This window comes from Rhinoderma darwinii, chromosome 4 (assembly GCF_050947455.1).
Source record: "Rhinoderma darwinii isolate aRhiDar2 chromosome 4, aRhiDar2.hap1, whole genome shotgun sequence".
NCBI classification, from domain to species: Eukaryota; Metazoa; Chordata; class Amphibia; order Anura; family Rhinodermatidae; genus Rhinoderma; species Rhinoderma darwinii.
Window position 1 is genome coordinate 281,865,328 of NC_134690.1, and position 16,783 is coordinate 281,882,110.

General features: G+C 41.4%; 1 protein-coding gene across 1 annotated transcript in view; it reads right to left on the minus strand.

The window, feature by feature from the left end:
- Nucleotides 1-16,783, minus strand: part of PDE10A (phosphodiesterase 10A) — a 235,733-nt gene that overhangs the window by 156,106 nt on the left and 62,844 nt on the right. The window contains exon 2 of the mRNA XM_075862555.1: nucleotides 623-748. Within this exon, the coding sequence (XP_075718670.1) occupies nucleotides 623-748 (126 nt within the window). The remainder of the gene's footprint in view (nucleotides 1-622; nucleotides 749-16,783) is intronic.

Consider the following 16,783-nt stretch of genomic DNA (forward strand, 5'->3'; position numbering starts at 1 on the left):
GTTTCATTCCATGTGACATCAGTAGCCTATACTTGGCTGCAGCGGTCACATTGGATGAAACGTCATCCCAGGATGCCAGCCTGGACGAAGAACCATAAAATTCTGGGTAAGTTTAAGTTGTTGTCTTTTCTTAGATACGATTATTGTGGCAGAATCGCAGCTTTTACGCTGCAAAAATCGCAACATCTGTTATTTGGTGCGCGTTTTAACTCTCCATTGAATTCAATGGGGAAAACCCGCAACAAAAAAAAGCAGCATTTAAAAAATACAATTGACATGCTGCGCATTAAAAGAACGCACTGCAGATTCTGCCACGTCTGAATGTGCCCTAAGGGTGTTATGCCTACTGCAGGCCTGAGAGGGCGGTGCATGACTGGTATTTTCTTTTTGGTACTTTTTTAAATCATGCCCTACCTTTTCAGACACTGCACCAGGCATAACATTAGTACTCTTTTAAAGGGGTATTCCCATCTGACATATTTTTGAAATATCCATAGGATATGCCAGTCTAGGTTGAATCAATTATTATGAATCTTCTATTAAGTGGAACTACGCTATTCAATCTAGTAGAACAGAGTTATTACAGAGCCATCAGTTTGCCTATTGTAATATCAATTCTTACCTTCATTTAAGTTCTTCTTTCTCATCCATTTTTCTACAGTTTCTGAAGTTACACTTTCTGATACAAATTCATCGAGCAATTGGGGGTGGCGGGAGAGATATGCCTTTACTTTCTCATCTGTCAAATCTGTAAAAAACAAAAACACGATAATTTTTGGAAAAGTAAAGTCAATATTTTCCTCAAAAGTTTATATGTAACAATATAGCAATTTCTCAGCATGAATAGGTGGCCATACACCCTGTGATATCACACATATAATGGATCTAACATATACCTATAAACTCAATTATAGATCAGCAAATGTGTGATGAAAAGGATTTGTGGGCAAGAATGCTGCTCTATAAATAAATTGCAAAAGGAGGTCTTCGCAGTGCCAGTGTGACCTACATCCAAATCATTATATGCCCTCTGTTAACGTCTGCATCGTGGCTTCCACTTAGAAGCACCGCAGTGCCAGTTCCATTGGACGAATACAACCAGCACTATTCATCCCATTAAAACAGTGGACCCCATTATAAGTCAATGGGTCCGTCAGGCGCCAGTGGTATCAGTTGTCCGATGAAACAAGATGAAGTGAACAGACCTTGGGGCTTGTGAGAATATGTTCCTCCACTGATACTTCCTTGTGACAAGGAAGCATAATATAAAAAGTTTTAGAAAAAAAAAAATGCAAGATGTACAGTATTTCTGGTTAAATGAACAATGCTTACACTAAAAATATTTAACCCATAGTTTTAAAATCAGTCAGAAACACCTGGACTGTATGGAAAATCCAACATCCGTCCTAGTCATTAGAGGGAACGTTTTCTGCCATTACAATACAAAAATGAGAGGGTGGGTTAGTAAGCAATTAATTTACCATTAATTTAACTGGCCACACACAGCAAGACCCTTTAGTATGGAAATTAGCTTGGAAAGACACCACATAGACCCGGTGTTCGGCAAAATGGACTGAATTTGCATCCAGCCCATCAGGACCCTTTTAATAAGTACCTTAATAAATTGTACCTCATAGTTGCAATATATATTGTGCCCGATTATGGTGTTCCATTTCGGCTATGCAGAATAGCAGTCCTTTTATACCTGTTCTGCTGTGGTGCCTCCTTTGTCGCGGTCATTCTTCAGCGGAGACAGATTTTGATTTACAAATCCTACTGACCCAAATAAGCGGTGACTGAAGAAATCCTCACGAAGAAGGATATTAGATATAGGTGACAAAAAAAGCCGCAAAGAACACTTGCAAACGAAAATTGCCGAAACTTACCTAAGGCTCTGTTCACATCTGCATTAACAACGAAGACTGTCACAGATTCGGCAAAGATTACCAGAAACAATAGCGCAGCATGCTGGACGGAAAGCTGACGGAACCCATTAAAGTCAATGAGTTCCGTCGGCCGCCAGTGTCCGTGGTGCAACGGAACCGTTGCTTCTGGTTTTCCCTTGTTCTGCTCCTCTTAGCCATATAGCCCAATGCAGCACAGAAAGCACATTTTAACTTCCCTGCCTTAACTTGTTCAAACACGCAACTTGCTCCATAAAAATATTTTGTATGCGTTTGGTTGTATTTACGAACACATCCGTCATTTAGCACAACACATGAATTATCCATATTTTTACATTAGACTGCAGGTAAAGTCTTATTTGAAGGACTGTTTCAGACCCAACTCTCCCTGCATGTCCACTGATCTGAAATCACCATGCAACCCAGTGGTGATCTAGGTTTGGTTAAGTAAATCCGTAGGGGGGGGGGGATCTTGCGGCCATAACACAGACGTTAAACATACAGACGTGTGAATCCAGCCTAATTTATGTGTGCAATCCCAAGCAAATGGTTTCTTTTTATTGGGATCAAAATTTTGTTAATCCACCAAAAACAGTAAAAAGGAATAAGAATGACTTTTGCATATTTTCTCTACACCGGTGGTCTGCAACCAATGGCTTAACAGTTGTTTAAAAATGCAATCTCTCCATGCGCCCCGACAGCCTGCCTGCTCCATGTGTTAGTAAGTGTGGTTGGGACATCATACATACAAAAACCTGTGTCCAGCAAGCTTCTCAACAGAAACAAGAATGCAGAGAGATGTGAAAAAAGCAGGACTTCTCTGGGGAACGCAGGGTTGTTTTCATAAACAGAGGCAGAATGTGCAGCGGAGATAATGAGTTCTGTTGGGGACGAAAGTTCTATAGTGCCTTAACAATTGCAAGGATAAACAGAAAGCGTGGATCAACTCCTAATATCTAATCAACAATTGTATGAAACATCACACAAGTATTCTCTTCTTACAGAATTGCTCAATTTCTGAACATTTAATAAGACATAAAACGCACAAATATACATACACACATAATTTGATTACTCTAGTACATCAATCACAATAAAAATAATATGACTTGTAGGTGAGAAAGCAGCATTGAAGCTCTAGTTTCAAATATACATATACATTTTATAACCGACATAGGATCTACACATTAGGGGGAAAAAAAATAAATCCCTCCACATCTCAAAAAGATAGTGACCTTGAGCCTTCTCCAGGCACGTCCAGAGCTGCATTCCAAATGATCTTGGATGCAACTTGATATCCATCAGAACGGTGTTACACCCTAAAACACTAAGGGTCTGTCCACATCAGCGTTTGCCTTCCGCTTAGCTTTCCATACATCTGTTCCGTCAGGAACAAATGAGCGGAATGACAAATGGAAAGTATGGTTCCCATTTGCATCACAATTGATTTAAAGAGGCTCTGTCACCACATTATAAGTGCCCTATCTCCTATATAAGAAGATCGGCGCTATAATGTAGGTGACAGTAATGCTTTTTATTTAAAAAAACAATCTATTTTAATCCACTTTATGAGCGATTTTTAGCTTTATGCTAATGAGTTTCTTAATGCCCAAGTGGGCGTGTTTTACTTTAGACCAAGTGGGCGTTGTATAGAGGAGTGTATGACGCTGACCAATCAGCGTCATGCACTTCTCTCCATTCATTTACACTGCACTAGTGATATAGTTATATCGCTATGTGTAGCTTCATACACACACTATAACATTACTACAGTGTCCTGATAATGAATATACATCACTACCAGCCTGGACATGACGTTTATTCAGAATCCTGACATGTCTGTAGCGTCTCGCTAGTGCAGGGTAAATGAATGGAGAGAAGTGTATGATGCTGATTGGTCAGCGTCATACACTCCTCTGTACAACACCCACTTGGTCTAAAGTAAAACACGCCCACTTGGGCATTAAGAAACTCATTAGCATAAAGCTAAAAATCGCTCATAAAGTGGTTTAAAATAGATCGTTTTTCAAAATAAAAAGCATTACTGACACCTACATTACAGCGCCCATCTCCTTATATAGGAGATAGGGCACTTATAATGTGGTGACAGAGCCTCTTTAAATGGTATTTTTTGGCTTTGTTTGCCATTTTTTTCCACGGAAACAGTAGTGTAGTGTCCTGCGCTATTATTTTCATTAAAAAAAAAAAAAACTGAAAACTTTTTTTAAAAATATTTCTTTTTACGGCGTGAAGACTTTTATGGACGTGATGATACCAGAGATGTTAAGATTTTAATTTTGTTTACATTGCTTTTGGGGGAAAATGGGAAAAGGTTGTTCTTTTTAATGTTCAAATAAATAAATATATACACATACACACACACACATTGTTTTTATGTATTTACAAAAAAACTTTAACTGTATTTAACTTTTACTATTAGTCAGGGGAATTGAACCAGTGATCGCTGGATTGCTGTCACTATATACTGCAATACTAATGTATTGCAGTACATCGTTATTTTGACAGGCTCCTTTAAAGTCGTGGTGGAGGCAGGGCTTAGTAGGTGTACAAAGATGTAAGACCTAGGGGCCTTCGTTAGGCCGCCAGGCTGCCACCACAACGACCATCGGCACAATGAGCCGTCGGGATAATGAGCCGTCGGGGCGTTGAGCCGTCGAAGGGGGCCGCCCCCGAATTTCTAACTGCTTAGATGCCTCGATCGCAATTGACTGCGGCACTTAAGGGGTTAAATGGGCAGAATTAAAGCTGCCGTGAGGTATTACACAGCCGTCACCCGCTAAATATGGAGAGAACTCAGCCAGTGAGCTGGCTCAATACTTCCCTCTTAAGCTGGTCACGTACAGTTACATGATTATGTATTAAGGGGTTTCATGGAAATTTTTGTGGCGTTTCTATTTTGTGGCATTTTGTGAATGCGATTTTCAAGTCCTATAGAGAAGCCTATGGATAAAACACAAGAAAAAAAATGCTTGACTTTGATTTAAAAAAATCACCACCTGACCAACACACACACACACACACTGTGAAAAGCGCAACCAAAAGCGCAAGTCAATTTTGTGTGTGAATCCATTCGAAAGCAAATCTCTGAAATTGCTGTTACAGCACCACAGTAAAGAGGTCTCCCCTACAGGTAAAGAAAAGAGAATAAATAAAATGTGTCTTTGTTTATATCTTTCATTTGTTGATATTTTAAATGTTAAAAAAATGTAACTGAAAATATGATACATTCCCTATAAGAAAGCTTTGTCAACATTAATATTGCTTGAAAGTAGTTGACGGTTTTGACTAGGGGCGTGTCTTACGGTGTGTGATGTTACGATTTGTCTGTAGTGAATTCTGAGGTGATCACTACAATACTGTGAGCGTGCACTGAGCTATGCACAGCAGCACACATTATATACAGAGATGTGAATACCTCTGCACACTCCAGAGGAAAGCAATCAGAGGTTTTCTTTTCACTTTCCCTGGCAAGTGCAGGGAAGATAAGACAGGACGTCAGGGTGATTGGGGGGGACGGATGGAGCAGTCCTAGTCTTATCTGATGCTAATTAGCCGCTCAGATTACAGTGTCCTGAGACAGGGGGAGAATCATAGAGACCCGTGCACACAGTCTCTTCCATGAACTGTATAGTACATAGAGGCAGAGACCTTCCTGACCTCACGATGGGGGCGTGCATATCTGACGTCAGGATGGGGCCACCACCCACCTGTACTCAGTTAGCAGAATTCGTACACTGATACATTCTCACAGTGTACGGATTTCTGATAGCAACAGGAGACATACAAGAAATAAAATGTGGTAGAAAAGTGTCAGAGTGGCCATTTAAAACACAACACAAAAAGGAGCCCAAATTAATAAAGTATATTACAAAACATATTTATATTACACATGCTGCTAGAAAATAAAAAGTTGATTGAACGTTTAGTTACGCTTTAAGAAAAATTATATAAAAACTGCCAGAATTACTGTTTCTTGGTCTTCCTTCCGCCACCAAAACAATAGAATAAAAACTGATCAAAAAGTCATATGTAGCCCAAAATGTTACCAATAAAAAAAAATCTACAGCACAACCCTCTAAATAGACAAAAAAAAGTCCTCACACAGCTTTATTTATTTTTTAAACTTTTTATTAAATGTATGTGATATTGTTTGAGCTATGTGTCTGTACATAAGTTCTAAGTACCCTCCCACCCCCATTCTGTTATTTTCTCTTCCCCACCCCTCCCTTGAGTCCTTACCTATTTTTGAGTTTATTTAAACTCTTTAAATAAATAATGTATCACATTCTTCGGAGGAAAATAAAATTCTTAGTTAGATTCCATCGCTAATTAAACTTTTTTTGTTTTGCTGCATATAAACTGTTTCCATGTTCCAGCATTATTAACCTCCTTACTATAGCTCTAAACTGGGCGTATGCGGATGGCAGAGAGTATATCCACTGATCGAATATGGTTTCCTGGCTGCTAGCAATCTCATATGTATACTTCCTTCCTTGTAACATTCTCTGGCTTTCTGGGCAATAGAGCAATCAGAGTTCAGAACGCCAAGCCAAATATCCTCCGCCACCCTCGTTCCCGTGATTCTATTCACCAAATTGAATAGCTCTTTCCAGAATCACTTCAACTTAGGGCAGAACCACATTCCATGTATTAAATCTGAATTCTCTTTTCCGCATTTAGGTTCAATTCCCTGTATATAGTTTTGCAGTGGTATATTAAAAGCATATATGGCCTGGTGCATCACCCTCCAATATAAGTCCCTCCATTTTTCAGTGGATACTTCTTTCCTAATCCAAAAATTTGCCTTTGCAATTCTCTCATATTCTTCTATTTCTTCTTTCACTTGCAATGTTTTTTTTCTATTTGAATCCGATATTTTTATGTATTTCCTCATTTTTATTCTGAGAGAGGGTTGTATACAGGTAACAAATCTTATTTTTTTTTCCTACTTATGGCCATAAGCTCGTTGAATGTTTCAATACTTCTTCCATTCAAAATTGCTGATTGTCCCATAATTTCCTAAACTCTTATCAGCTTGGATATCTGAAAAAGCTTTATTTTTCCTTTCATCGTTCAATATATTCTTGATTTTGTATGGGTTCTTCGCCTGGAACACATCCCATTGTCACAGCGCGGGGTGTGAACTCACTGGGCCGTACCGCGTAGCGGGATAGCAGCTGGCCAAACAGGTACAATGCAATGTCCATAGTCCAGAAAGGGTACCTGAGGCATTGTAGACAGTAGCGGTAGATTCAGGCTAAGATGAGGCTCCGACAGTAGACAGACACCCGGCGGGGTGCAACACAACAGATGCAGCGGAGGGCACAAAACGACTCCAACTCTTGACAGCACAGAGGCACGGTAGCATGGGATACAGGGTACAGGCAACAGGAACGGGTAACACTGGGAACTGGAAAACACTAGGAGACCATTTGCAATGACAAACTTTAGGAAACCACAACAACGTTCAGGCAAGGATCGAGAGGGCAGAGCCCCTTTTATAGTCCTGAAGCATTCTGGGCTGATTGCAGTATTCTGCAACTGTGCGCGTACTGGCCCTTTAAGGCCGTGCATATGCGGGCACGCACCCTGCGGGACAGTGTTCGAACCAGGAAGTGAGTGCCAGCGTCTCTCAGGAGGGAGATGCCGCCGGGAACTCACTTGTCCATGGCCGCGGCCGTCAAAGGTTAAGTCATTACGACGGTCTGCGGCCATAGACGTTACACCCATATATTGTTCCTTATTGGAGGTCCTATACTTGGGATATGATATAGTTCTACGTGCTTATAATAAATTGGTATATTCTATAATCGTCTTTTATCATTTTCCACACCACCAAAGTGTCTCTGAATAATATGGATTTCTTCCGTTCTGGTTTCAGATCTTTATTTCTGGCATACACTATCCCTTTCAAAGGAACAGGGTGCACCAGATTTTTATTATTAGTTAAATAGGCTTCCCCCTCCATTCCTTTATATATCCAGTTATTAAATCTAATTTATGGAAGCGATATCCCGCCCTTTCAACTTTTCCATATATAAGATACTTTTTGAAACCGTTGGCTTTTTATTTCTCCAAATAAAATTGCACAAAGACTTGCTCTATCTACTTAAAGAGGCTCTGTCACCAGATTTTGCAACCCCTATCTGCTATTGCAGCAGATAGGCGCTGCAATGTAGATTACAGTAACGTTTTTATTTTAAAAAAACGAGCATTTTTGGCCAAGTTATGACCATTTTTGTAGTTATGCAAATGAGGCTTGCAAAAGTCCAAGTGGGTGTGTTTAAAAGTAAAAGTCCAAGTGGGTGTGTATTATGTGCGTACATCGGGGCGTTTTTAATACTTTCACTAGCTGGGCGCTCTGATGAGAAGTAACATCCTCTTCTCTTCAGAACGCCCAGCTTGTGACAGTGCAGATCTGTGACGTCACTCACAGGTCCTGCATCGTGACGGCCACATCGGCACCAGAGGCTACAGTTGATTCTGCAGCAGCATCAGCGTTTGCAGGTAAGTCGATCTTACCTGCAAACGCTGATGCTGCTGCAGAATCAACTGTAGCCTCTGCTGCCGATGTGGCCGTCACGATGCAGGACCTGTGAGTGACGTCACAGATCTGCACTGTCACAAGCTGGGCGTTCTGAAGAGAAGAGGATGTTACTTCTCTTCACAGCGCCCAGCTAGTAAAAGTATTAAAAACGCCCCGATGTACGCACCTAATACACGCCCACTTGGACTTTTACTTTTAAACACACCCACTTGGACTTTTGCAAGCCTCATTTGCATAATTACAAAAATGGTCATAACTTGGCCAAAAATGCTCGTTTTTTAAAAATAAAAACGTTACTGTAATCTACATTGCAGCGCCGATCTGCTGCAATAGCAGATAGGGGTTGCAAAATCTGGTGACAGAGCCTCTTTAATATCTTTGTTTTTTTATCAATACAGGTAACATTTGCATAGGGTACAATATCCACGCACAACAAATCATCTTCAAGAGATGACGGAGTGAGGTAGCTCGTTCCATTTTTTTTTAACTCTGTTCTTATTTTTTTATAATGGTTTCAAAATTACCACAATATGTTTAGTTTGCCTCCCTATTAATTTTGAAACCTAGACCCTTTATTTCTTTTTAGCTAGTCTCTGTTCCATGATATAGCTGCATTTTTAACTAGCATCAAAACTTTTGCTGATTAATTTTATAGCCTGCCAATTCTCACCGAGAATTTTGATTTCCCCAATACTTTATATAGTAAATTAGCGAATGCCATTAAAAATTAGAACTTGTCCTGCAAAAAAAAAAACAAAAAAAAAACTTCACACGGCTATGTTGACAGAAAAATAAAAAAAATTAATCCAAAAATAGTGTCTTTAACCCTCAACTTGTTTGTTGCTTCCTTTACATATTTTCCTTCCCAATGTATCTATGACTTACTAAATTCTATTACCCAAGTAGATTACACTAGGCAGGGGAGGTATGAGGTACGGAATTTCGGACGGAATTACAGCTGTGGACACCAGATGAGGATAAAAAATAAAAAATCAATACTTACCTCCCCTGGTCTTCCCACAGAGATGCCTCATCCCCAGGGTTGGTGTCAATGCTCCAGGCCTCCTAGGATGACGTTTTCTAATAGGTGACCATTGCAGCCTGTATTTTCAGAAGTTTTTGAGTTTGCGTGTAAACATACCCTTAGGCCGGATTCACACGAGCACATTACGTCCGTAATGGACGGAACGTATTTCAGCCAGAAGACCTGGACCGAACACACTGCAGGGAGCCGGGCTCCTAGCATCATAGTTATGTACGACGCTAGGAGTCCCTGTCTCTCAGTGAAACTACTGTCCCGTACTGAAAACATGATTACAGTACGGGACAGTTGTCCGGCAGCGAGGCAGGGACTCCTAGGATCGTACATAACTATGATGCTAGGAGCCCGGCTCACTGCAGTGTGTTCGGTCCGGGTCTTCCGGCTGAAATACGTTCCGTCCATTACGGACGTAATGTGCTTGTGTGAATCCAGCCTAAGGCTTTATTCAGACGAACGTAAAATACGCGCGTGCAACGCGCGTGATTTTCACGTGCATTGCCCGTAGCTATATTAGTCAATGGGGCCGTGCAGACATGGCAGCGTTTTTTGCACAGCGTTGCTCCGTTGCCAAAAACTCACGACATGTCCGTTGATTCAGCGTTTTCAACGCATCACGCACCCATTGAAGTCAATGGGTGCGTGAAAACCACGCATGTCGCACGGAAGCACTTCCGTGCGAACTGCGTGTTTGCGCAACAGCTGTCAAAAGGATGAATGTAAATTCTGTTTCCGAACATCCAAACGGAGTGTCTTTGCGATTAGCGAACCCCGACAACCGAAGCGAACTTCACCGGGTTCGGCCAAACTCGTTTTGGCCGAACCCGGCAAAAAAAATTCCGGTCCGCGACGTCGGGAGACATTCACTGTGCATGGTGCTGAAAGAGTTAAACTGTTTCAGCACCATGGACAGTGACTTGCGATCCCAAAATACATGAACCTGTAAAAAAAAACGAAGTTCTAACTTACCGATTACTCCTGTCTCCTTCCTGCAGTCCGACCTCCCGGGATGACACTTCAGTTCAAGTGACAGCTCCAGCCAATCACAGGCCAAGCACAGGCTGCAGCGGTCACTTGGACTGCCGCGTCATCCAGGGAGGTGGGGCCCGATGTCGAGAGGCGCGTCACCAAGGACGCGTCACCAAGGCAACGGCCGGGAAGTTCTCGGTAAGTAGGAACTTTCTTTTTTTTACAGGTTTTTTGCCGTTGTGTTCGGCATTCACTGTCGAGGGTGCTGAAAGATTTAGCTCTTTCAGCACCTTGGACAGTGACGGGCGTCGACAAGCCTCATCTCTATGATGCCGGCTGCGCGAAAATCACGCAGCCGCGCATCAGACACGGATGACACACGCAGCTGTCAAATGGTTTTTGCGAGCGCAAAACGCTGCGTTGTTTGCGCGCGCAAAAACGCAACGCTCGTGTGAATCCAGCCTTATAGTTTCACAAAACAGAAGGTTGATGGGCACAGAATCATGCATTAACCTGCCACGCATATACATCAAAGAGGGGGTTAGAAATAACAATCATACTATGCAGATGTACAAGACTGTCTTTTAAGAAGTTTTTTTGTTCTGGTTATATAGTTGCATGCCTGAAAATAAATCTACTATAGAAATTGTGTCATTCAAACTAGTAACATTATAAATAAAATATTGGTAATAAGGAAAAGGATGTTTCAGCAGCCAAAGCATCCCATCATCAGTAAAATGTATTAAGGCTGTAGTCACACATGCAGCTTTTGATGCAGTTTTTTGGCCGAACATAGGAGTGGATACAAAAGAGTGGAGAAAGTCTCTTTTATACTTTTCCTTCTTTTTGTACCCACTCATGGTTTTTGCAAGTTTGCACGTATAAGAAGGAGTTACCTATATATTATATGCTGCTGTAAAAATATAAACTACCTCTTAAAATAATAGCCCACATTTATCAAAAGTCTCATCATGCATCAGTGAATAAAGCTACACACACTGTTTCTTCTCCCTTTTTATGCTTGTACAAGGGGCTCTTGGGCTGGAGCCAGACACTGCCTGCACCATCTTAAGGGTATGTGCACACGCTAGCTGTCATTTACGGCTGAAATGACAGACTGTTTTCAGGAGAAAACAGCTGCCTTGTTTCAGCCGTAATTGCTCCTCCTCGCATTTTGCGAGGCTTCTCTGACAGCCGTAAATTTTGAGCTGTGCTTCATTGAGTTCAATGAAGAACGGCTCAAATTACGTCTGAAAGAAGTGTCCTGCACTTCTTTTGACGAGGCTGTATTTTTATGACAGGTTGTCTGCACAGTACGTCGGCAAACCCATTCAGATGAATGGGCAGATGTTTGCCGACGTATTGTAGCTCCTATTTTCAGACGAAAAACGAGGCATAATACGCCTCGTTTACGTCTGAAAATAGGTATTGTGAACCCAGCCTAATAATGACCAGGCCTTTTTGCGTGTTAATGACTAACGCTGGGTTCACACGACCTATTTTCAGGCGTAAACGAGGAGTATTATGCCTCGATTTACGCCTGAAAATAGGGCTACAATACGTCGGCAAACATCTGCCCATTCATTTGAATGGGTTTGCCGACGTACTGTGCAGACGACCTGTCATTTACGCGTCGTCGTTTGACAGCTGTCAAACGACGATGCGTAAATTGACTGCCTCGGCAAAGAAGTGCAGGGCACTTCTTTGCAACGTAATTTGAGCCGTTCTTCATTGAACTCAATGAAGAGCAGCTCAAGATTTACAAGCGTCACAGACGCCTCGCATAATACGAGGAGGAGCATTTACGTGTGAAACGAGGCAGCTGTTTTCTCTTGAAAACAGTCTGTCTTTTCACACGTAAATGCCTGCTATCGTGTGCACATACCCTTAGCACTATATTTAGTTTTTTCACGGTCACATTTCTAGGAGTCACAACTTTTTTATTTTTCCGTCGACATCGCCTATGAGGGCTTATTTTTTTGTAGGACGAATTGTATTTTTCAATTGCATCGTTTTTGGGTGAATATAGTATATTGATTCAATTATATTAAACTTTCTTTGGGAGGGAATTGAAAAACAAATAAAAAAACAGCTATACCATTGGTTTTCACGTTTTCAATTTACGCTGTTCAATATGCGGCGTAAATAGTAAATAACATGTAACCTTTATTCTTTAGGTCTGTATGATTGCGGCGATATAAAATAAGTATACGTTTCTTATGTTTTACGGTTTGCACAAAAAAAAAAACTTTAGAAAAAAAAGCAATTGACCGCAGCTTTCTTTTCAAGTCTGAGGAATTGCCGAAGCAGCAACACTAGGAACTGCTGAGAGAGAGAGGTCGTTGCTCAACATGAAGATGTGCTGCTGCCAGCCCACTAGCCACCAACAGAGCAGAGAACTTACAAAAGCAGAAAGTAAAAAAAGAACACCCAAAAAAACAGGATTTAACACCTAAACGACCGCCCACCGTCTTGACGGCAGGCGGTGCTGGTGCTTTGTCCACAGCAACGTCTTTTGGCGTCGCTGTAGAAGAGGCTGTTGAGTGCTCCTGTGAAAGATCATTCTCTAAGCAGGAGCTGTAACTTATCTTAGAGCAGCCTGCTAAATACAGCTGGAACCTGAAAACATTCAGACCCCAGCTGTTTAACCCTTTGATCGCCACGGTCCGTGATCAAAGGGAACTCCCCTCTGTGATCGCATCACCGTAAACCCGGCGATGCGATCAAAGACCGGGGAATCCCCCTGAAGTCAGTCCTGTGGACTTAGAAAGGACCCCAGGGCTGCCTGTTCCGTTTGCCTGCTGTTAGGGCCCACTATGTGCTGCCCTGAGAGCAGCCTGTGTCATAGTGACACAGTGTAAGCAGCCTGTGTCATAGTGACACAGTGTAATGTATTAGCATAAAAGAGTATGCTAATATATTATAAGTATAAAATTGAGTTGTAAATAAAGCTATCCCTTAAAGGGATTTAAAAAAAAAAAAGTAGCAGAATAAAATAAAAACAAATGTCCCAATATTTTGCATAAGATATATTTTATTGACCCTACATTAAAATAAAAACAAGAAAACCTACACATATTAGGTATCTAAACGACAGTAATAACCTGAAGAATTAATCTAACAGGTTATTTAGTGTGAAACGTGAACGGGATAAAAAAAAAAAAAAAAACAGACCTCATACGGCCACATCAATGAATAAGAAACAAAATTATGGCTGCTAAAAGGCAGAGGGGTAATAACTGAAAAATTTAGCTGGTCATTAAAGGGGTTTTCCACCTTTTGACAACTGATGACCTATCCACCGGATACGTCATCAGTACATGAACTGTGGGGGTCCGACACATGGGCCCCACACAGATCAGCAGGTCCGGTGCCTCCGTGTACCGGAGGTACATGCTGGAAGCACTTAGCTACGGCCACGGAATAGGAACGGGCCTGCAGTACTGCAGCACAACTGCTATGCTATGTACGGAGCCAACTGCTTCCCGGCTCCATACATAGCATTATGTGCCATAACATCCGGTGCCCACAGGCCACTGGAGCGCCTTATCAGTGCGGGATCTGGGTGTCAGACCCGCAATGATGATATACTGATGACCTATCCGGTGGATAGGTCATCAGTTGTCAGAAGGTGGACAACCCATTTAAGGCCCATCATTAAGGGGTTAAAAAAAATGTTTCAGCCACTATTGCTCTTAGAAAAGAGTATACTGTAAATGGCTGACAAAGAATGGCGACAGCACACCGTGAACACCAATGTCACCTAAACCACTAAATATAAATAAATATGCATTACTGCTAAATCTACTTACAATAGTTCTTGGTGCATATTTTGATCAAAAAGTGTTTGCCCACCTGCCACGACAAGGCGACCTCTGTAAATGGCTGTTTCCAGGATACAAAAGTTTGTGAGATAACCACTCGAATGACACAAGGCAGATACAATGCATAAGTATACAGCGTATCAGTCCTGGAAGTTGCAGGGAATTCCGCCGGGGGAATTGAAAATAAACAAAAAAAAAAGAGAAGAAGATTGAACTAAATTGTTAATACGTTATCATAGCAACACGACCCTCTGTTCTGAGCGCAGACCAACCTCCTGATTGGCTGCAGCAGTCACATAGAATGAAACGTCATCCCAGGAAGCAGAGCTGCACTCAGAACAGATGATGGAGTCACTAAGGTATTAAGTGTTTTTTTTTTTTTTTTTTTTTAAAAAGGTTGTTTTTGTTTTTTCTGATTTGCTATTTTTGCAGCGGAATCACAACATTTGCCTATTTGTTGTGGGGTTTACCTCCCATTGAATTCAATGGAGAAGACCCGCAACAGAAAATCAGCGATTCCAAAGCATAAGTGGACATGCTGCGGATTAAACGCTGCACTGCAGGTCACTTTGTAAACGGTTTCTCGGCTGATTTTTTTACGCAGCGTGTGGATGAGATTTGTTCAAATGTCATCCACTCTACTGCTACTGTAATACACTGCGGATTTTCCACAATTAAATCCGCTGCGCAAAATCGACAGTATTTAGATTGTGTGTGTGTCCCTATCCTAAAGAATTCCCACTACTCTTTAACAAGTTTAACTTCCTGTGTTTGCAGAACGAATGACCAAGTGGAAAAAAAACTTATTGATTTGGTTAAAATAGAACATTGCTACCTGCACAAAACCAAAGCTGCATTCTAAAGCACGGTATCCACTCAACTAAATCTTTTATAAAATGACATTTAATACACAGTTTAAGCAGAACATAATTTGACTTAATATCAAACAAAGATAAATATACTTGAGGAGGACTACTATGCCTCATACAAAGAGCCTTTTCTTCCCCGACGTTACTGAGCTCAGGCAAAAAGCCAGGCTGCTACTTATCAGCTGCTTGACATCAGGGGAGAATTGTGTGCGTCACAAACCCAGTGGGGACCCCAAGCCTTATGGCTCCGTACCATTCGGTTCTTATCTTCTCAGTGTGTGGAGTGTGGCACTTGCAATAGAAGAGAAACAGTGAGAAATAAGGGGAGACCGATATATCGATCAATCCAGATCAGTTTTGTAAGTCCAGTATCACACACGCAGTTTTTATGCAGTTTTGGGCTCCGTTTTTTTTAGCGTAACACAAGAGTGGACACAAAAGAAAGGAGATGCATCAGTGTTTTCTTTATAGCTTTTCTTCCTTTTGGATCTATTTCTTGCTTTTGCGCAACAAAAAACCAGCGTGTGTGATCCTGGCCTTACACAAGGAAAACTCAAAACTATAAAGTGACACTTTAAAAGGTATATATATAGGCATATAAATGCATGAATGTCTGTACAGCAGATCTCCAATGTACCCAGTTTACGTGTAGAAGCTACCTATTCTTTTGTCACTTGTGATTTAGTTTGGAATAAATAATCATTCTGACCTTGCTGTAACAAACCAGCTCCCAACATACTGACATACTTCTAGGCTTGTGCTTATATACACACACACCAGTCAATCCCCATGATCAGCGTCACTTGACCTAGTAGGATGCTGCCTGTGAATAGGGCAGAATGATTCTACTGATAGTTCATTAAGGAGCAACTATGGGCAAAAGCTAAAATGTCAGCTGCCAAAGAATCTGCACAGAAAATAAGTAAACCCTCTGAGGGTGCAAGCAGAGAGAGTTATATCCTGTATAGACACTTGGGGGCCTTAGGACAATTGTCACTCAGGAGAGTTCAGAGAGAGCAGCCTTCACAACAGACATGCAAGAAGACAGTAGGGAATTACAGGATCAGAGCTCTCCCAAGAAATATAAATTCGGGGGCGTGTAGGGCTCCTGACCTCCCACAAAAGATATATTTTCCATTTTTACGAGAGTTTTACTTTTAAAAAAAAAGGTATAGAATGGGCCCATAGATTTCTACAGATGCTGTACTACTCCGTAAAACTCCAAAGTTGTACAGAGCCAGAATACAGGGTGGGCCATTTATATGGATACACCTAAATAAAATGGGAATGGTTGGTGATATTAACTTCCTGTTTGTGGCACATTAGTATATGGGAGGGGGGAAACTTTTCAAGCTGGGTGTTGACCATGGCGGCCATTTTGAAGTCGGACATTTTGTATCCAACTTTAGTTTTTTCAATGGGAAGAGGGTCATGTGACACATCAAACTTATTGAGAATTTCATAAGAAAAACAATGGTGTGCTTGGTTTTAACGTTACTTTATTCTTTCATGAGTTATTTATGTCATTATGGGTGTCAAGTCCGAGCATTCCTAGATGAACAGTTTCCTGGAAAGTGGATTGGTTGTCGTGGGCCAGTTGAATGGCCCCC